This window comes from Podarcis vaucheri (assembly GCF_965113315.1).
Source record: "Podarcis vaucheri genome assembly, chromosome: 1".
NCBI lineage: Eukaryota > Metazoa > Chordata > Lepidosauria > Squamata > Lacertidae > Podarcis > Podarcis vaucheri.
Genome location: NC_138759.1, coordinates 4,671,901 through 4,694,168, shown reverse-complemented (window position 1 = coordinate 4,694,168; position 22,268 = coordinate 4,671,901). Strand labels below are relative to the sequence as shown.

At 45.0% G+C, this 22,268-nt stretch overlaps 1 protein-coding gene across 1 annotated transcript in view; it reads right to left on the bottom strand.

The window, feature by feature from the left end:
• The window catches only part of ERO1A (endoplasmic reticulum oxidoreductase 1 alpha), a 37,729-nt gene that overhangs the window by 12,408 nt on the left and 3,053 nt on the right, over nt 1-22,268 (bottom strand). Inside the window, exons 2-8 of the mRNA XM_082219369.1 lie at nt 15,829-15,948; nt 15,029-15,112; nt 11,452-11,493; nt 8,055-8,131; nt 6,379-6,452; nt 3,253-3,373; nt 403-449 (exon numbers count right to left, since the gene is read on the bottom strand). Of these exons, the coding sequence (XP_082075495.1) occupies nt 403-449; nt 3,253-3,373; nt 6,379-6,452; nt 8,055-8,131; nt 11,452-11,493; nt 15,029-15,112; nt 15,829-15,948 (565 nt within the window). The remainder of the gene's footprint in view (nt 1-402; nt 450-3,252; nt 3,374-6,378; nt 6,453-8,054; nt 8,132-11,451; nt 11,494-15,028; nt 15,113-15,828; nt 15,949-22,268) is intronic.

The following is a 22,268-nucleotide window of genomic DNA, read 5'->3' as shown; positions in this document are numbered from 1 at the left end:
GTATTCTGCATTATAAGGTATTAAAATTCTGCATCCCAGTCCTGTACAAATTTGCATTTCCTGTCTTATTTGACTGTATCCTACCATAATGGGGAATCTTATGCAGCCACCACACAACCATTGCCAGCATACTTTTCAAGTCTAGATTTGCATCAACAGGGACTAGAAACTTTACTTTTTGGTTCAATGAAAATTGAAACCCTGGGGATTCTGAAATCTGCGGCTAATTCCAAACCGAATTCCTCGCTATCTTTCTGCACACCTGGCAAAATCTTCAGGCTCTTTAACCGTTCTCTCATTTGTATCAGCTGCTTTCCCCAATTTTTTTTTAAACTGTATTTCTATAAAAACTGATTTTACAGCACTATCAAGCAGGCAGTGTCAAACAAAATATGAACTCACCTCTTCCAGAAGCCAAGGGATTTAAAGGCCTTTTTACGGACTGAGGTCTAGGAGACAAAGAAGTATTTAAAAAATAAATAAATCAAAAGGGTGCTTTCATAGAATCATAGAATCATAGAGTTGGAAGAGACCACAAGGGCCATCGAGTCCAACCCCCTGCCAAGCAGGAAACAATAATTCTTTAAAAAAAATTTGTACCCCACCATTCCATCAGATTTCCAGGTGACATACATTTCCCCCCCAGAAACAATCTCTAATACTGAAGATGATGGAGTTTATGGAGCTGGCTGCTCTCACCGGGAGAATCCACGACCAGAAAGAAGAGGAACACCAAGAAGACTGGAAGAAATTTAAAGACTATTTGAATAAATATTGTAATATTAAAGATATGTAACCACTTGAAAGAAACAATTAGGCCTAGGATTAAACTGGAATTAAATTTATAAATAAGAAAATGTACGATAAGGAAAGTTATGTAATATGATTAGGACTGTGATATGGTCTTTTGAAACACTGATATTGGAAACTGCTACATATAATTACTAAGAAATTCGGATGGAAGGGATTCGAGGAAGTCAAATACTATGTTTATAAAGATGGATGGTACTTAATTTTAATTAATTAAGTGGTAATATGCTGTATGTATCTTTTTCCTTTTTTCTCTTTTTCTTTTATTCTTTGTTTTTATTATTGTTAAACTTCTTTTTTTTACTATGCTTATCTACTGAAAATAATAAATATTATTTGGGGGAAAAAGAAAAGAAACGATCTCTAATAAAAAGCCATCACTAAAACAAGCCAATCGACTGTGGGAAAGAGCAAACATTCTGCTAAAAAGGCCGGGGAAATAAAATTGTGCTGACTGTTCCCAGAAGCCCAAAGACAGCCTGCTAAAGGTACATCTCTGCTTGGGTGGCTTTCCACCAACAGGGTGCCACCACCGAAAAGGCCCCGTCCTAGGCTGCCCTTGGCTTAAGCTCTGAAGGCAAAAGTAATCTGTACACAATTCCAATATTTCACAGATGAGATACAATCCTTCCACATGTGTTAGGGAACACATCATGCCAACTCTTTAAAAGAACTTCACAGGAATCTCGTCCGTTTCTAGAGGCAATTCAGAACGCAGACTTACAAAGCCCATGTTTTGGATTACTGCAATGCGTTCTATGTGGGGCTACTTTTGAAGGTGACCTGGAAACTGCAATTAATCCAGAATGCAGCGGCTAGACTGGTGACTGGGAGTGGCCGCCGGGACCACATAACACCGGTTCTGAGAAATCTGCATTGGCTCCCAGTATGTTTCCGAGCAGAATTCAAAGTGTTGGTGCTGACCTTGAAAGCCCTAAACGGCCTCGGTCCTGTATACCTGAAGGAGCGTCTCCACCCCCATCGTTCAGCCCGGACACTGAGATCCAGCACCGAGGGCCTTCTGGTGGTTCCCTCATTGCAAGAAGTGAGGTTACAGGGAACCAGACAGAGGGCCTTCTCAGTAGTGGCACCCCCACCAGATGTGAAGGAAATAAGCAGCTATCCTATCTTTAAAAGACATCTGAAGACAGCCCTGTTTAGGGAAGTTTTTAATATTTAATGCTGCACTGTTTTTAACATTTGATGGGGAGCTGCCCAGAGTGGCTAGGGAAACTCAGCCAGATGGGCGGGGTATAAATACTATATTATTATTATTATTATTATTATTATTATTATTATTATTATTATTATTATTATTATTGTTGTGAGCCAGGTGCCTGCAAAGAGTCTGCTTATTGCAGCAGCCTTTGCTGCACTGGCTGGGGGTGATGGGAGTTGTAGTCCAAAAAAATATGGCAGGGGCCGGGTTAGCAAAGGTCGGCTTACTCCCCCAATTGTCAAGATAGTCATTCGACATCTTAATTCAACACCTGCATCTATGGAAGAAAGGCAAACAGCAGCAAACAGCAGGGTCTTTTTGGCTGTGGCCCCCTGGGAGTTGGGGCACCCTCCCCTTAACCATTTAACCTATCGCCTGCCATGATGACAGCATTTTACACTGGTGCCCAAAGCCTATTTGTTCAAGCTTTTAAACAGAGTTCTTTGTATTTTCCTACTGAAACATTTAAAATTATGGGCGCATGTCAGGATTGCTGTGGCCCTGTTTTATGGGTCTTCGGGCGCTGTAGGCTTTTTGCAATTTGGCTGCTTTCACTGCTGCTTTAGGATTAGTTTGTTTTTTGCTTTTATTTCTCATACGGATTTTAATTTTTTTGTTAAAGGTCATCTAAGAAAGCAGATTTGAGAGGCAGGCGATAAGCTTTTTTCATGATTTATAATGTATTTTTAAACATTTAAAAATATAATTGCTATTACAAATGCAAATGCAATCCATTAGTAATTAATTAATTAACAAAGCACTTCCTAGGAGGCATTTTGAAGCGACCTCACAATACAATAAAAATATAAATCAACTATTGCATATATAAAAGCAAGCAAAAGCTGTTACAGATATAAATACAATTTCAAATAAAATGCAACCTCTTCTTCTTTTTCTTCTTATTATTATCTTGTAATTTTATTCTTCCTGCTTTTATGTCTGTTTTTACTATTACTTTGAACTTGTTTGCTTGAATAAAAAATTACAGACAATTTATACAATTGGATATAACCTTATACACATTCATATGAATAGACAAGGCTTCCAATAAAAACATGCAGAGCACATGCACTTTTTTGATAGCAAAAAGTCTATTATTGGGCGATAAGCATTTTATAAACAAGCAAATAACCCCATGGCAGGAAACCATGGGCTGTAAAAGGATGTGTGTGTTTTTTTTAATTTAATAAATCTCAGAATCCAGCCACTCAAAAGGAACCTACTTGAAACAGTTTTCTTCATAGATGCTGTTCCAGATTTTCCAGGCTTCAGGTCCCTTGTAGCCAGTGTAACGTTCTGGATTGAGAAGTAAATCCACGTACTCTGCTTCTGGAGACTGGATATCTAAGAAAAAAACATTTCCATATTTTAATCAGAAAGACAGAAGACGAAGAAGAGTTTGGATTTGATATCCCACTTTACCACTACCCGAAGGAGTCTCAAAGCAGCTCACATTCTCCTTTCCCTTCCTCCCCGACAACAAACACTCTGTGAGGTGAGTGGGGCTGAGAGACTTCAGAGAAGTGTGACTGGCCCAAGGTTTAGACTCCATTTTAGGATCATTTCAAGGATTATGGACTGTGTTGGTTGTATCAAATGTTGTCTTTGGGGGAAGCTGCAAGTAAATAACAGTCCCCATATTTCCTTCCTTCCCTCGTTCCTATGTGTTCTCCAGCCAATAACCTTCTTGCTTTTGAAATTGCCTGGTCTGAGAGCTCAAGCAAGAAGACTCATGCGATATCTCCGTTGCAAAGTGTACCGTTTCAGTCTGCAAGAAAGGGACAGGATACTGACCTCTGTAAGGCTGTGGATAAAGGTAAAGTGATCCCTGACCATTAGGTCCAGTCGTGACCGACTCTGAGGTTGCAGCACTCATCTCGCTTTATTGGCCGAGGGAGCCGGCGTACAGCTTCCGGGTCATGTGGCCAGCATGACTAAGCCGCTTCTGGCAAACCAGAGCAGCGCACGGAAACGCCGTTTAGCTTCCTGCCAGAGCGGTACCTATTTATCTACTTGCACTTTGACGTGCTTTCGAACTGCTAGGTTGGCAGGAGCAGGGACCGAGAAACGGGAACTCACCCCGTCGCGGGGATTCGAACCGCCAACCTTCTGATTGGCAAGTGTTAGGCTCTGTGATTTAACCCACAGCGCCACCCTCGTCCCTGTAAAGATGTGGATACTCCATAGGTAAAACTAAAGGTAAAGGACCTCAGGACGGTTAAGTCCAGTCAAAGGTGACTATGGGGTTGCAGCACTCATCTTGCTTTCAGGGCAAGGGAGCTGGCGTTTATCCACAGACAGTTGTCCGGGTTATGTGGCCAGAAGGACTAAACCGCTACTGGGTGCACAGCGGACCATGATGAGTGCCAGAGCGCATGGAAATGCTATTTACCTTCCTGCCACAGTGGTAACTATTTATCTCCTTGCGCTGGTATGCTTTTGAACTGCAGGGCTGGCAGGAGCTGGGACAGAGCAACAGGAGCTCACCCTGTCAAGGGGATTCGAACCGCCAACCTTCTGATAGGCAAGCCCAAGAGGCTCAGTGGTTTAGACCACAGAGCCACCCAAATCTCTTTTTACATATATATATATAATATTTTATTAGTTTTTTTAACATACCATTTTCAACAATAATTAAATCTACTTTTACATCTTATTCAATTTTTTGACTTCCATTCGTCCTGTCTGAAAATTTCCCAATCTAATCTCTTAGTATGCATTTCTTATCTTCCCTATTACATTTAAAACTCATAACCAATATCTCTATCTTTTTCTACTTTGTAACACTTCGTATATTCTCCTTACAAAACTTCTTGCAGTCCTACTAGCATAATTTGTTGTTTACAATTTCTCTTCAGATAGTTCATATACTTCTTCCAATCTTCTGCAAATCTCTGGTCCCACAAGTTTCGAATCCTTCCTGTCATTTTGTCCAATTCTGCGTAGTCCATTAATTTCGTCTGCCATTCTTCTTTCGTCGGAATTTCTTCTTGCTTCCACTTCTGGGCAAACAATACTCTTGCCGCTGTGCGCCACCCAAATCCCATATGTTATTCCATATGTTCTTATGAACATAGGAAGAGCCTGTTGAATCTGGCCAATGCCCTATCTAGTCCAGGATCCTGTTCTTGCAGTTGCCAGCCAAATGCCTGTGGGAAACCTGCAATCAGGATTTGAGCACAGGAGCAACTCTCCCTTCCTGTGGTTTCCAGCATTCAGACGCATCAATCCCTCCAACTGTGGAAGCAGAGCAGAGTTATTCTGGCTAATAGCCATTGATATTTTGATTTACTAGCCCAAGGTAACCCAGCAGCTGCATGTGGAGGAGCAGGGAATCGAACCTGGTTCACCAGATTACGAGTCTACTGCTCTTAACCACTACACTATGATGCCTCAACAAAGGTCCGTATAGTTAAAGCTATGGTTTTCCCAGTAGTGATGTATGGAAGTGAGAGCTGGACCATAAAGAAGGCTGATCGCCGAAGAATAGATGCTTTTGAATTCTGGTGCTGGAGGAGACTCTTGAGAGTCCCATGGACTGCAAGAAGATCCAACCAATTCATTCTGAAGGAAATCAGCCCTGAGTGCTCCCTGGAAGGACAGATCCTGAAGCTGAGGCTCCAAGACTTTGGCCACCTCATGAGAAGAGAAGACTCCCTGGAAAAGACCCTGATGCTGGGAAAGATGGAGGGCACAAGGAGAAGGGGATGACAGAGGACGAGATGGTTAGATAGTGTTCTCGAAGCTACCAGCATGAGTTTGACCAAACTGCGGGAGGCAGTGGAAGACAGGAGTGCCTGGCGTGCTCTGGTCCAGGGGGTCACGAAGAGTCGGACACGGCTAAACGACTAAACAACAATAGCCATTGATAGCCCTTTCCTCCTGCAGGAATCTGCATAATTCCCTTTTAAAGCCATCCAGCTCGCTAGCCATCACTGTCTCCTGTGGCAGTGAGTTTCACCGCTGCACGACGATTGCCTGAGAACAGCTACTGTTTGCCCCACACGACTGGGCATATGGAATACATATGAGCTGTATTTACGTCTTTGCCCTGCTCTCTCTCTCTCTCCACACACATCTTCCTTTTTCATTTTTACGTCCCCCCGCCTCCACCAGCCTGGTTTAATTCGAGGGTTTTTTAAAGCCGATGTCAACAGCAACAAGGCAACAAACAAACAAATAATGTTGCTGTCCCTATTTACGCAGCACGAGTCTAGAAGAATTTGGGTTTTTTAAAATAAAATTCTTCCAGCTGCGTTAAGCGCAGGAGTTTCAAAAAAAACCCCAGGAAATATCCCAACTTGGGAGGAAGGTGGGACAGAAACATGTTAAACCACAAGAGCTAATACCGTCCACTTCGCAAAAGCTGTCTGCAGAATCATCGTGCCGAGTCCATCGAATCACAGCCCTCACTGTTTCCTCACTGCAAATCAAGCAAGAAAATATTTGTCACTAGATGTTTCATTTGTCCCAGGTTATAGCATTATTACATAATATTAAAAACAATTGGAATAACTCATTCGGTAGAGGATGAAACTCTTAATCTCAGGGGCACAGATTTGAGCCCCAAGTAGGCGAAATATTCCTACATTGCACAGGGCTGTAACAACAACAACAATAATTACTACAGTGGTACCCCGCAAGACGAATGCCTCGCAAGACGGAAAACCCGCAAGACGAAAGGGTTTTCTGTTTTGGAGGCGCTTCGCAAGACGAACTTCCCTATGGGCTTGCTTCGCAAGACGAAAGCCCATAGGGAAATCTCCGGGGACCTGTTTTAAATTGCTGGCGGTCGGGAGCAAAGACTTTCGCCCACAGCCAGCCTTCAGAAGAGGTCCTGGACCTCTTCTGAAGGCCGGCGGGGGGCAAAAGTCTTTGCTCCCCCCCCCGCCTGCCTTCCCGGGACAGCGGAGACTTCTCTGCTGTCCCGGGCGATCTTAAAATGCTGGCGGGCGGGAGCGAAGCGTTCGCTCCTGCCCGCCAGCATTTTAAAATTGCCCCGGGACAGCAGGGGCTTTTAAAATGCTGGTGGTCGGCAGCAAAGCCCTCCTGTCCCCGGAGCTTGCGGGGCGGGAGGTGGGAAGAAGGGCTTTTCTTCCCACCGCCAGCCTTCAGAACAGCCTTCTGAAGGCTGGCAGTGGGAAGAAAAGCCCTTGTCCCCCCCCCCCAGCCTTCAGAAGAGGTCGGGGGACAGACTGTCCCCGGACCTGGTCTGAAGGCGGTTTCCCTAGGAACACATTAATTGATTTTCAATGCATTCCTATGGGAAACCGTGCTTCGCAAGACGAAAAACTCGCAAGAAGAAAAAACTTGCGGAACGAATTAATTTCGTCTTTCGAGGCACCACTGTATTGCCATTATCATTCAATTTATATACTGCCCTGTACCAGAAGTTCCCAGGGCGGTGTACAACATTAAAAACACATTACAGAAAAACCTTATAAAAAACATGATGACAGACAGCCTAATAGTAAAATAATCATAATAAGATAACCATTATAGGTGACCCCTGCGGTCCCTTTCCAACTATACAATTTTGATTTATGTGGAAATGGTTTCCCATTTGGTTGTGTATTTTTCTGATGTGGTTTATTTATTGTAATTATGTAAATCTTGTTATGCTGTAAGCCGCCTTGCGCATTGTTTTTTTAACTGCGGAAAGGCGGCATACAAATAAAAAATGATGATGGTGGTGGTTTAAACCACTCTGGGAATTGTAGCTCTGGGAGGGGAATAAAGGGGGTCTCCGAAAAACTCTCATCACAAACTCCCAGGATTCTCCGGGGAGGAGCCATGACTGTTTATAAAGTGGTATCGTAGTGATATAGGTGTGCGGTGCAGATTTGGCCTTGCATGTGTGATTCGGACGCTTCCTGTCGCCTTTGTGATCTTCAGGCGCCCGTAGGATTCGAACCAGCAAGAAGGGAGCTTGCAGGAAAGTCTCTGCAGCTTTTGGGGTTAAGAAACACCAGCGGCTACCCTGCCTCACAGGCCGCCCCAGTTTATCGAGATGAAGACATCGCACCTCAGGGATCCATCAACGGCTCCAAGTCTCTCAGCTTCTTCGCAGTCCTCCGCGAGGTGGGCAGCGGCTTCAGAATACTGCAAAGCAAAACAACAGGTTTGCTTTTCAATCTGATTAGGGTCCACTGCCGTGGGGAAGGCCACCAGGAGTCACCAAACCCAACCAAGGCAGAAGAAAGCTACCAGCCGGCCCACGGACCACCCAGGAAGTCACATCTGCATCTACCCAGACCACCCACGTTGCAGCTTTGTGAGCTGGCCAAACTGGTGCGGCGACTTCTCTCTTTTTTTGTACTTTTATTAAAGATTTTCTTGATTTACAGAAGTATGTGTAATGTCTCTCTCTTGTATTTTTTCCATGTAACATTTTTACAAATCAGTTTCATTTGTTGAGATGTTAGGAAGAAAAGGGGAAGAGGGGTGGAAGATGGGTGGAAGTGGGATCGGGTGGCGCTGTTTCTATTTTACTTAATATATGTGGGGTTTGGTGTCAGAGTTGCTTGTGCAGGTTCTCTGCTGTTCACTTGTGTTCCTTTGGTGGTGAGAGAGGTTGGGGTTGGCCTAGGGTGGCTGTTCATTTGTGGTTGGCTGTGGTGGTCTTTGTTTTCGTGTGTGGGTGAGGTGGGTGGGTGTTTTGGATCAGGTTAGCCATATTGATTTGTATGCTGCTGGTGGATTTTTGTCATTGTCTTGTTGGGCTGTGTATGTGATAAAGGGGAGCCATACTAGGGTGAAGGCGTCTTCTTCTATTGTTCCCGTGTCAGTTTCAGTTTATTGGTTAATTTTTCTAGTAAGGCTGTTTCCCATACTATTTGGTACCATTGGTCCATGCTTACTCCTGACAAGTCTCTCCAATGTCTGGTTATAATGTTTCTGGCTGCTGAAAGTAGGTGGGTTATGAGTTCTTTGTGGTGTAAATGAGCATTACTGTCTTGGAAGATGTTTAGTAGGGCCAATTATGGGGTGGTGTCTAATACTTGCTTAGTTATTTTACATATTTCTCGTATGGTTGTTGTCCAGAATAGTTGGATTTTGGGGCACTCCCACCACATGTGGAGGTATGTGCCTGTGGAGGTGCACCCTCTCCAGCATTTTGGTGAGGTTCCTGGGCATATTAGCGCTAGTTTTCTGGGTGTTAGGTACCACCTATAAGTGAGTTTCAGTGTGAGTTCTTTTCTTATCGTTGATATGGATTTAAAGGGGGGTTTAGACCACATTCTTGTCCATTGAGTGGGGTTAATCTCATAGCCTAGGTCATCCTCCCATTGTTTTGGTGCAGCAACTTTTGTGGGGGAAAGAGAGGGTGCGTTTGGTGAAATCTCATGGGTGTGAACGCCCCGGAAATAGCTAATCCAAGAATGGTGTGCAGTGGCATAACGTGGGTTGCCAGCGTTCGGGGCCACGCGGAGGGATGGGGTTTGGAGGGAGGGAAATGGACGGCGTACACATGCGCATTCAACTGCCTAATGGCATCCGTGTTACCCAGGAGATCGGAGTTGCAGAAATAAGAAGAGTTGTTGAATTGTCTGGTTATGTCATTGGTTCGCACGGGGAAGCCGTTTTGAACAGAGCCCAGCGACACAACTGGATGTTGAACTTTTGCATCCCTAACCATTCTGCACCCCACGCTACACCATTGATGGCATATAGCAATGTTAAATTAATGAGAATATTAGAAAATTTTCATTTAAAATAGGAGAATATTCATTTTAATGCATTGAAAATGATATAATTAGTTCATATACATGTTTATTCGTGGGTAAACTTGTTCCGATGGCAACCAAAAACTGAACAGATACTTTTATTCAATGGGGCAATGAAGTGAATTCACATTCTTTGGGTTTTTTGGCACCAAACTTGAAACTGAAAATTCAATGTGAATGACTCACGTTAATCACTAGGCCTGCCACTAACTGTATATTTACTATCAGCTTTACATATAGCTGAAATATATACACATTCAAATGTTCATCAAATTAAATGAATAGCATTTTTAAAACTAAAATAAAGAATGTTTTCTGTAGCTCACTTTTCAGAACTGCCAATGGTGAATGACACAATGCCCAGTAATGTAACTGAATCAAAAAAAAAAAATCATTATTCATTACTTGCACTAGCAATATCACAGCTTGATTTATTACTAGGTTTTTAAAATGTGGGTTGTAAAACTGGTTCTTACATTAGAATTTACAGTTTGGGGAGAATATTCCCCGGAGAATTTCCTAGCAGAGAATATTCTCATTCTTGAGAATATTCTCCGGAGATTATTCTCACCTCACATCACGAACGGTATATATAAATTCACGGCATTAAATAAATAGGTATGTGTATGCTTACTACTTCCGGCCAAACCTTCAACTGACAGGCCTTGGCTGGATGCTTGCTAGACGGCCATGATGACTCAAAAAACCTCACCTCATTTCTTTTCCAAAAAGAAATGCCATAGCCAGGAACGAAGGAAGCTGCCTTATACGGAGACAAGGCCTTTGGTCCTTCCAGCTCAATACTGTCTACACTGGCTGGCAGCAGCTCTCCAGGGCTTCAGGCAGTCCCAGCCCTAACTGGAGATGCTGGGGACTGCACTGAGATCCTTCTAGATGCAAAGCAGGTGCTCTACCAACTGAGTTATGAACTGCCGGTAGCTCCGTTGGTTAAAGCATGGTGCTGATAACGCCAAGGTTGCAGGTTCGATCCCCGTAAGGGATAGCTGCCTATTCCTGCACTGCAGGGGGTTGGACTAGATAACCCTTCCAACCCTTTGGACAAACAGGCCAAACCTTACGCCAAAGAATAAACGGACATAAATCTGACATCAAGAATCACAAAACAGAGAAACCAGTAGGAGAACACTTCAATCTCCCAGGACATTCTATACAAGATCTCAAAGTAGCTGTTTCACTACAAAGGAATTTCAGAAATAGACTGGAAAGAGAAGCTGCTGAATTGCAACTCATTACCAAACTTAAAACCATGGAGAGACCTGGTCTGAACAGAGACATTGGATTCTTATCTCATTATACATGACTAAGCCATTTTTCACCTTCTCACCCCTTGCCTTTTCCTGTAAGACCTATTGCAGTCGTTAAGAGTCGTCAACAGGCTCATCTCAGCTATCTGCCAATCTCCCATTCCCACCACCCTTCTGAGTAATACCCCTCCCCACCTTCTCACTATATAGAAGGATCTGGCAACTTCTGTTTCAGTGTATCTGAAGAAGTGTGCATGGACACGAAAGCTCATACCAAGAACTAACTTAGTTGGTCTTTAAGGTGCTACTGGAAGGAACTTTTTTATTTTTCCTTCCAACTCTACAATTCTATTATTCTTCCCCTAGGACAGGGCAGAACTAGGTCACTGTCCAGTAGCGCCGTTTGGCCCGGGACCCTTCCAGGACTTACCTTGTTGTGACTCTCTGACCTGATTCTGCCAGGGACTTCATCCTGAAAAGAGAAGTTGCAAGATTAAATCCCATTTCACTGTAAGCCATTTCCCCTATTATTACAGTGGTACCTCGGGTTACAGACACATCACGTTGCAGACGCTTCAAGTTACAGACTCCGCAAACCCAGAAATAGTGCTTCAGGTTAAGAACTTTGCTTCAGGATGAGAACAGAAATTGGACTGGAAAAAGTTTAAGGACTATTTGCAAAAACACTGTAAATTGTATGAATGCTAAGATGATGCAGGATAGAAAATAACTTGGCACTAGTAATTTAGTTGAAAGAAGTATGAAAATAAGTGATTTATAAGAACAAGGATGAAACTTTATTTATTATTATGTCAAACTTAAATATTCAAGTATGTGAAAATAGAAATTAAAATTGGAGACATAATATTTGAAAACTACAAAGTAAGAGTTGAAAGAAGGTGAAGCATTGCTGACTCAACTTTATAATCGGGAACGCAGATAAGGGAGATGTGAGGAAGTCCCAAAAAGAAGGTTATGGAAATATGGGGGGGGGGGGTTTGGAAACTAATTATGTTGTATTTTTATTTATTGTATGTTAATTCTTTGCTTTTTTCTTTTCTGTTTGTTTTATGTTGGTGATGGTGTTTTATGTGTTTGGTGTTATACTGTTTAAAACTTTCAATAAATATTTCTTTAAAAAAAAAAAAAGAGAGAACAGAAATTGTTCTCCGGCGGCGCAGCGGCAGCAGGAGGCCCCATTAGCTAAAGTGGTGCTTTAAGTTAAGAACAGTTTCAGGTTAAGAACGGATCTCCAGACCAAATTAAGTTCTTAGCCCGAGGTACCACTGTATTATTATTATTATTATTATTATTATTATTATTATTATTATACCCTTCCCATCTGGCTGGGTTTCCCCAACCACTCTGGGCGGCTCCCAACAGAACACTAAAAACAGAATAAAATATCAAACACTAAAAGCTTCCCTAAACAGGGCTGCCTTCAGATTTCTTCAAGGGCCTTCTGGCGGTTCCCTCATTGCGAGACGCAAAGCTACAGGGAACCAGGCAGAGGGCCTTCTCAGTAGTGGCACCCACCCTGTGGAACGCCCTCCCATCAGATGTCAAAGCGATAAACAACTACCTGACATTCAGAAGACATCTGAAGGCAGCCCTGTTCAGGGAAGCTTTTAATGTGTGACATTTTAATGTATTTTTAATCTTTGTTGGAAGCTGCCCAGAGTGGCTGGATTGGTGCAGGTTTTCCCTGTTTGGTATTCTGTAAATTTCGTAGAATCAAAGAATCGTAGAATTAGAAGGGACCCCCAGAGTCAAACCCCGTGCGACGCACGGATTTCAACTGCACCCCTGTCCTTCAGCTCCTTCTCCTTCATTTCTCCCTGGCCTTGCTTGGCTCTGTTTCCACCTGCCCTCACCACTTGCTGTTTGCTATCACGGTCCCCTCTTGCCAGGATTTGGCACGGTTTGGCAGCCCCAGATGGATGAAGAGCAGGAGGAGGTGGAGGAGGAAAGAGAAGGCGCTAACAGCCATCAGCAGCCCTCTCCTCCATGAATTTATCCAGTCTTTTAAAACCATCCCAGCTGGTGGGTATCGCTGCCTCTTGTGGCAGTGAGTTCCACAGATCAACTCTGCGGTGAATAAGTCCTTTCTCTTATCTGTCCCAATTCTTCTAACGTTCAGCTTCCTTGGATACCGGAGATTTAAGGCGGCTGCAAATCTCTGGCTGTGCTCCTCTCCTCGCAGATCTCGACTTCTGGGCCTTCTGCTTGCTGCTGAGCCTGCGCCACCAGCAGCCTTTAAATAAAGATATTTTCCTTCCTCTCAAGCGATACCTTGTGTTTGGCGACAAGAGCCTGTCAGGAAACCCTAATCACAAACCTGATTTCATCTGCCTGCAGTGCTGATGCAAGGAGTCCCTAATCCGGACGCAAGACAGGAATCTTCCCAAATTCATGTCATACAATGTAAGGAGGGGAGGAGATGCCAGTTCTGTGTTGGGGCTTGGCACTTGCCTCAAGTCTTTTATTAAATTTTCTGTTTAGCAATTTAAAATACTCCTTTTAACATCCTTTAAAAAATCAGTGACTTCCCTTCTTCATTTTGCATATTATAAATCCCTGCATGCGAAAGGCTGGGCTGGATGAATCCCAAGACAGAATTAAGATTGCCGGAAGAAATATCAACAACCTCAGATATGCAGATGACACAACCTTGATGGCAGAAAGTGAGGAGGAATTAAAGAACCTTTTAATGAGGGTGAAAGAGCGCAAAATATGGTCTGAAGCTCAACGTCAAAAAAACGAAGATCTTGGCCACTGGTCCCATCACCTCCTGGCAAATAGAAGGGGAAGAAATGGAGGCAGTGAGAGATTTTACTTTCTTGGGCTCCATGATCACTGGAGATGGGGACAGCAGTCATGAAATTAAAAGACGCCTGCTTCTTGGGAGAAAAGCAATGACAAACCTAGACAGCATCTTAAAAAGCAGAAACATCACCTTGCCAACAAAGGTCCGTAAAGTTAAAGCTCTGGTTTTCCCAGGAGTGATGTAAGGAAGTGAGAGCTGGACCATAAAGAAGGCTGATCACCAAAGAATGGATGCTTTTGAATTATGGTGCTGGAGGAGACTCTTGAGAGTCCCATGGACTGCAAGAAGATCCAACCTCTCCATTCTGAAGGAAATCAGCCCTGAGTGCTCACTGGAAGGACAGATCCTGAAGCTGAGGCTCCAAGACTTTGGCCACCTCATGAGAAGAGAAGACTCCCTGGAAAAGACCCTGATGTTGGGAAAGATGGAGGGCACAAGGAGAAGGGGACGACAGAGGACGAGATGGCTGGACAGTGTTCTCAAGGCTACCAGCATGAGTTTGACCAAACTGTGGGAGGCAGTGGAAGACAGGAGTGCCTGACGTGCTCTGGTCCATGGGGTCATGGAGAGTCGGACACAACTAAATGATTAAACAACAACAAATCCCTGCATATTTTACATAAGCTATACCAATCTTTTTTCCATTATGACAACCATCAAAACTTATTTGCACTGCTGAATTTATCTTAATGCTGCCAACGTTTTCCAGTGTACAGTGGTACCTCAGGTTAAGTACGTAATTAGTTCCGGAGGTCCGTTCTTAACCTGAAGCTATTCTTAACCTGAAGCACCACTTTAGCTAATAGGGCCTCCTGCTGCCGCCGCGCTGAAAGAGCACAATTTCTGTTCTCATCCTGAAGCAAAGTTCTCAACCCGAGGTATTATTTCTGGGTTAGCGAAGTCTGTAACCTGAAGCGTATGTAACCCGAGGTACCACTGTACACAATTTCCTTCCCCCAACGTAGTCAATAAACGTTTTCCAATCTTCTCTAAACGTATGTTCTTCTTGTTCTCTTATTGTATATGATAAGTCTGCAAGCTGCGCAGAACATGAGACTCTTAATCTCAGGGTTTTGTGAGTTTGAGCCCCACGTTGGGCCCAAAGATTCCTACATGCCAGGGGGTTGGACTAGATGCCCCTTGTGGTCCCTTCTGTGATTCCGTGACCTTTCACACTTACCGATGGGCATGGCTTTACAGCACAGTCTCTAATTCCACAGTGACTGTCGTCGCTCCAAAAAGGACAAGGCTTCTTTAGGTTAACCTGCAGAGATCAAGGCAGAAAAGGCTTTGGTTGGTCTAGGGCAGGGGTCTGCAACCTTTAAGACAAAAAGAGCCACTTGGACCCGTTTCCGAAGAAAAAAAAAACTGGGAGCCGCAAAACTCGTCATTATAAAAATAACTTTTTTGTCACTTTTTATTATTATTTCTTTGTTTGACCCCTCAGAATTACTCCTCCTCATAGAAATAAGCGTTAAATTTACAAGTTACCTTTTTGTGTGTGTGTATTCTTCACTCCCCTTCAAAACAGTGACCAGCGTACATGCACCCTTTCAATGCAGTGACCAGCGTACATGCCCCTTACAATGTAGCGGGCAGCCGGGAAGGTGACGTTGGGACGGTGCGTGACTAACACACGCACCGCCCCCATGCGACGTCACAGCCAGTACAGCGCCCGCCACAGTGGGGAGTGTCGGGGCGCACAATGCGCCTCCTCCCCTCGCTAGTATCCGCCCCGGAGCCGCGGCAAAGGTGTAAAAGAGCCACGTGCGGCTCTGGAGCCACGGGTTGCAAACCCCTGGTCTAGGGGATTTTTAGTTCCAGGCAAGAGATTTTAACTTGTCAGGAAAAGATGGAAAAACTTTTAGATTTACGATATGCGTTCCGATGAGGCAAGCACAGTTTTTTCTTTTGAGAAATGGTTTGCCAAGGCATTGGAGGGGGGGGGGACATTAAAAAAAAGAAAAGTATAAGCATTACCTCGTAATATCTGAAATAATCGCTTTCCAAAAGTTTCTGCAGGCTGGGGAAAATCTTGCGGTTGTTGTAGCTGTCAATAGTCTCAACGTCGCAAGTGCAGTCGTCCAAATGGCCAGTCACCTGAGGAGAAATTAAGAAGCAATGAGGACTGGAAAGCAGCGAAATAATTAGGGGACGTCTAACAAAAACAACAACATAATTAACATTTATATGTGTACTGGAATGATGAAAGTACTTTACATACTCGATCCAGGTCACCTTTAAAACAAACATACCAGGGGTAAATTGAATGTTACACAGAGGTGTGTGTAATGAAACCCCAACTTTAAAAAAAAGTAAGTAAAAGCATCATCGGGACGCGGGTGGCGCTGTGGGTTAAACCATAGAGCCTAGGACTTGCCGATCAGAAGGTGGGCGGTTCGAATCCCTGCGGCGGGGTGAGCTCCCGTTGCTCGGTCCCTGCTCCTGCCCGCCTAGCAGTTCGAAAGCACGTCAAAGTGCAAGTAGATAAATAGGTACTGCTCCGGCGGGAAGGTAAACGGCGTTTCCGTGCACTGCTCTGGTTTGCCAGAAGCGGCTTAGTTCTGCTGGCCACATGAAGCTTTACACCGGCTCCCTTGGCCAATAAAGCGAGATGAGCACCGCAACCCCAGAGTCGGTCATGACTGGACCTAATGGTCTAATGGTCAGGGGTCCCTTTACCTTTTAAAAGCATCATCAAGAGGCTGCGATTTTGAGTGGCAGAGGGGCTCAACTCTGGCTACTTCCCCCTGCCCCCCCAAAATATCACCCTGCCCCACCTGATTCCCTTGCACTTTAAGCTTTATATTTAGCTTCACTACGGCATAATTTTAGAAAGTACCTTATGTGGCAGGACAAGGACCTACAGGGTTATAAAGACTAGGACTAGCCGCCTGAGAAACAGTTTCTATCCAATGCAATTTTGGTTTTAAATGCAGTGTAAGATACTCTCTATAGGGACGCGGGTGGCGCTGTGGGTTAAAGCCTCAGCGCCTAGGGCTTGCCGATCGAAAGGTCGGCAGTTCGAATCCCCGCGGCGGGGTGCGCTCCCGCTGCTCGGTCCCAGCGCCTGCCAACCTAGCAGTTCGAAAGCACCCCTGGGTGCAAGTAGATAAATAGGTACCGCTTACCAGCGGGAAGGTAAACGGCGTTCCGTGTGCTGCGCTGGCTCGCCAGATGCAGCTTTGTCACGCTGGCCACGTGACCCGGAAGTGTCTCCGGACAGCGCTGGCCCCCGGCCTCTTGAGTGAGATGGGCGCACAAACCCCAGAGTCTGTCAAGACTGGCCCGTTCGGGCAGGGGTACCTTTACCTTTACCTTTACTAAGATACTCTCTATAGGAGTATATTGTATTTCATTATGGGGTATCAGAGTTTTTAGGGGGCTAACCAGGCTGAGATAGCAGTCTTGTTGGTTTTTGAATGTCTGATGTAGATTTTTTTCAACTTCGTTGTTCTGTATGGGACAATGACAATAAAGATTATCGTATCATATCATATGTGATGGAAGTGTCCTATCTATCCTGCAAAGTCTTTAGATAATTATTTTTTAATATAACATTGGTACTACTACAGTGGTACCTCGGATTACATACGCTTCAGGTTACATGCGCTTCAGGTTACACACTCCGCTAACCCAGAAATAGTGCTTCAGGTTAAGAACTTTGCTTCAGGATAAGAACAGAAATCGGGCTCTGGTGGCGTGGCAGCAGCGGGAGGCCCCATTAGCTAAAGTGGTGCTTCATGTTAAGAACAGTTTCATGTTAAGAACAGACCTCCAGAACGAATTAAGTACTTAACCTGAGGTACCACTGTACAGGTTACAGGAGTACACCAAACCCTCAAATGCAGACTATATTTATGATTGAGCTCAGCCTGAAATTGCAGCAGCAGCAATAGCAATAGCAATAATAATAATAATAATAATAATAATAATAATAATAATAATAATAATAATTAATAATAATAAAAAGGCTTCAATGCATGCAGGAAATTGTCCCTCTCTGGAGCCTTGCCATTGAAAGAAAACGCTTTCAGGTCACTTTTTCTGCCCTGCCATTGCTGGCATGAGATCCCAAACGTGATGCAACACCCCCCCTGAGGAAACTGAATTCGAGAAGCTTTTATGAGCGCATTTGCTTCCGGCAAAGGAAACGTCAAAGGTGGCCCGGCAGCACGTAGGCAGGAAGGAAGTTGCCAAATGCCAGAGAGATGCAAATCCCAGCTTGCTTCTTATTCAACCTCTCCTTGTACTTCCTAGTCAAATGCAAAGCGTTGCCAACTGGGCACCCTCCTAAATGGCCAGGGCTGTTGTTGACACAGCCTGGCAATCCGGTACCTGTCCACCTGCTGTGTTCCAGGTGGCCGGTTTAGCTGGCTTGGCTTTTCAAATGCATGGCTTTTCCAATCTCATTGAAGCTGGAGAAGGTGTGTATCCCATGGGTAGGCAAACTAAGGCCCGGGGGCCGGATCCGCCCAATCGCCTTCTCAATCCGGCCTGTGGAGAGTCCAGGAATCAGCATGTTTTTACATGAGTAGAATGTGTCCTTTTATTTAAAATGCATCTCTGGGTTATTTGTGGGGCCTGCCTAGTGTTTTAACATTTAATTTTAAATACAGCGGACGCTCGGGTTGCGAACGTGATCCATGCGGGATGCACGTTCGCAACCCATAGCGTTCGCAACCCGCGTCTGCGCAGGCACGGGTTGCGATTCGGTGCTTCTGCGCATGCGCAAAGTGCAATTTAGCACTTCTGCGCATGCACAACCGTCGAAACCCGGAAGTAACCTATTCCAGTACTTTGGGGTTTCGGTGGTCCGCAACCCGAAAAAACACAACCTGAAGCGGCTGTAACCTGAGGTATGACTGTAAAAGAATGTGTGTTTTTATTTAAAATACATCTCTGGGTTATTTGTGGGGCATAGGAATTCGTTCATATATTTTTTCCCAAATATAGTCCGGCCCCCCACAAGGTCTGAGAGACAGTGGACCAGCCCCCTGCTGAAAAAGTTTGCTGACCCCTGGTGTATCCCCTCTATACCTCTAAGTCTCTCTCTCTCTCTCTCTCTCTCTCTCTCTCTCTCTCTCTCTTTCTCTCCAGGAGAGAAGGAATCTGCTCCCCTCCCAGCCTTGCAAATGAGTCACCCAGCAGACACACCGGCTGGCAGCAAGGCACTTTTGCACAGACACACAACACATAATTAACTTGCAGAATGCACTCCCTCGAGATGTGGCAACAGCACAATAGCTTGGGTGTGATGTTCAAACGAAAGGATGAGTCAGAATGCAAGGTCTGTTAGCCCCCACCCCCAACTAAATTGAGCCTCCATAGTCAGTGCCAGTGTACCTACAGATGTTGGAGTCAGATGCTGGGCAGAAAACACAGGACGCATTTTCATCATGGCCAACTGGAGAAATTTAGCTGTCACCTGATAGAAAAAGAATATTGGGCGTACCTAGCTCTGACCAAGCAAAGCGATCTTTAGATTCTAATTCACCAGACCGATCAACTAATTAAAGAATTTATTATTTTTAATCACTCACCATCAACAAAATATGTGTATGTTTTTATTTTTAAAATGTTTTTGGTGTTTTTTGCGTTTTATTATTATTCATTTATTGAATTTATATCCTGCCCTTCCTCCCGAAGGAGTTTTTAACGCCGTCGTATTTTTATTTCTCCCTCTCCCAAGGCTTTACACTAAATTCTCACAAGAACCCTGAAAGGTTTGTCACTCAGGCAAGCAGCGATTGAAAACCAGGCCTGCCTAAAACCTCAATATAGATTGCTTTCTGAAATATGAAAGGAAGTCAAGTTGCAATTTAAGGAAATGGAGTCCCGTCCTCCTGTATCAGCTTCTACAATTGCAAGTTGCTCCCAGCGGTGAAATAACAGAAGCTTTTGGGCACAATCCTGACTCCCCATCGTGTTGGAGCGGCTTTATGGAGCATGGCAGCTGCAACAGAAGGTGGAGGTCCTGCTCTCATGATGACTGTGAGACCAGTTTGGGATCCACCAGATTTCAGGACATTTCAGGACTTTTCATTGGGCCCTACTGGGGGGTGGGTGCTCAGGGTATATATCCCACCTGTGGGGCTCCCAGTTGCCCACGTTCATGGAATCACAGAGGATGAGTTTACCAAACCCCATGAAATGCAAGAATCACACCTTGGGAGATCACTTGCGTCCAGCCCAGGAAATCTCGGAAGCGGCTTTGCAGCACACAGGTCAAAGAGGAAGTTTCCAAACGCCAGAGAGATGCAAAACCTGACATGCTTCCTGTTCAAGATCAGTGCCGGATTGCGCATCGCTGCCAACCTTCCCTTTTTCCAGTGATGTTTCTCACTGCTATCCCGGATTGTTAGATATCCCACAGACTATCCCCAGGACAGGTGAGGCTGCTGATCCCTTATTTTCAAATCTGAAAGTTGACAGCTATGGATTTGCATATAAGCTAAACAAGCTATAGCTTAAAGGTAAAGGGACCCCTGGCCATTAGGTCCAGTCGTGGCCGACTCTGGGGTTGCGGCACTCATCTCGCTTTATTGGCCAAGGGAGCCAGCATACAGCTTCCGGGTCATGTGGCCAGAATGACCAAGCCGCTTCTGGCGAACCAGAGCAACGCAAGGAAACGCCGTTTACCTTCCTGCCGGAGCGGTACCTATTTAGCTACTTGCACTGGTGTGCTTTCGAACTGCTAGGTGGGCAGGAGCAGGGACAGAGAAACGGGAGCTCACCCCGTCGCGGGGATTTGAACTGCCAACCTTCTGATCAGCAAGTCCTCGGCTCTGTGGTTTAACCCACAGCGCCACCCACGTCCATTTAAAACTATAGCTTAGGGGGCCCCCAAAACAAATTTAAAGGGGGAAAAACCTGGATGTACAGTCATACCTCAGGTTGAAGTAGATTCAAGTTAAGTATTTTCGGGTTGTGCTCCATGGCGACCTGGAAGTAACGGAGCATGTTACTTTCGGGTTCCTCCGCTCGCGCATGCACTGACCCTCAAAATGACATCACATGCATGTGCGAAATAGGTGAAACGCGACCTGCGCGTGCGCAGGCGCATGTTACGTTTACTTCAGGATGCGAACAGGGCTCCGGAATGGATCCCGTTCGTATCCAGAGGTGGTTGTTGTTGTTTAGTCATTTAGTCGTGTCCGACTCTTCGTGACCCCCTGGACCAGAGCACGCCAGGCCCTCCTGTCTTCCTCTGCCTCCCACAGTTTGGTATCCAGAGGTACCACTGAACATTTCCAAAATATAGGATAAAAAACAAATAAAATAAAACCTACATACAGCAACAGTGTTTTGTGTTGTGTAGGCTCCTATGATGTGTCATGGGCCCTGCCTGCTAGCCTGCTCCCTAAAATATCACACATTTTGTTATGTGCAAATGGCTTTAGATACCTATTAGGTCCATAAATGACCATAGAGCATATATTCAACACAAAAAACAGCGACATTTTGTTGTTGACAAAGCACAGCTGGACGTATAACGGGCCCCGTTACCTTCAGTAGCTTAGGGCAGGCTTCCTCAACCTTGGCCCTCCAGATGTTTTTGGTCTACAACTCCCATGATCCCTAGCTAGCAGGACCAGTGGTCAGGGATGCTGGGAATTGGTCTCAGAACATCTGGAGGTCTGAGGTTGAGGAAGCCTGGCTTAGGGCCTCGTCAAACCTAAATCCTAAACCCGTTCAAGATGTTAAGTTATAAAGCCCTAAAGCAGAGCGTTCCAAATGGTGGAAAGCGACACATTTGTGTGTCAGCTGGAGTGTGTAGGTGTGTTGAATGAATGCTCCCTGCACTCCTCCCGGGGCTGGAAAGAGGTTAGTTTAATCTCCAGTTAGCTAGTAAAACTGAATTACTGTGTCGCGAAATGATGTGGGTCTAAAAAAGTGAAAAGTCTGGAAAGCTCCGCCCTAAAACAACCAAGGACCCAAATATTCAGCAGGTGTTTCTTCCACGTTGGTTTTGCCTTTGCCTTGGGATCTTTAGGGGGGGGCGTTCCCACTCAGAAGGTCAGTGGTTCGAATCCCTTGACGGGGTGAGCTCCCGTTGCTCGGTCCCAGCTCCTGCCAACCTAGCAGTTCAAAAGCATGTCAAAATGCAAGTAGATAAATAGGTACCACTCTGGCAGGAAGGTAAATGGCGTTTCCGTGCGCTGCTCTGGTTCGCCAGAAGCGGCTTAGTCATGCTGGCCACATGATCCGGAAGCTGCACGCCGGCTCCCTCGGCCAATAAAGCGAGATGAGCGCCGCAACCCCAGAGTCGGTCACGACTGGACCTAATGGTCAGGGCTCCCTTTACCTTTACTTTCCCACCCACAGCTGAGGGCAACCCCCAATGGCCAAGTGCAACAGCAGGACCCCAGCTCTGGAAAGACCTGCCCTGTCTTGAACCCGTGCCAATCTCTTTCTAG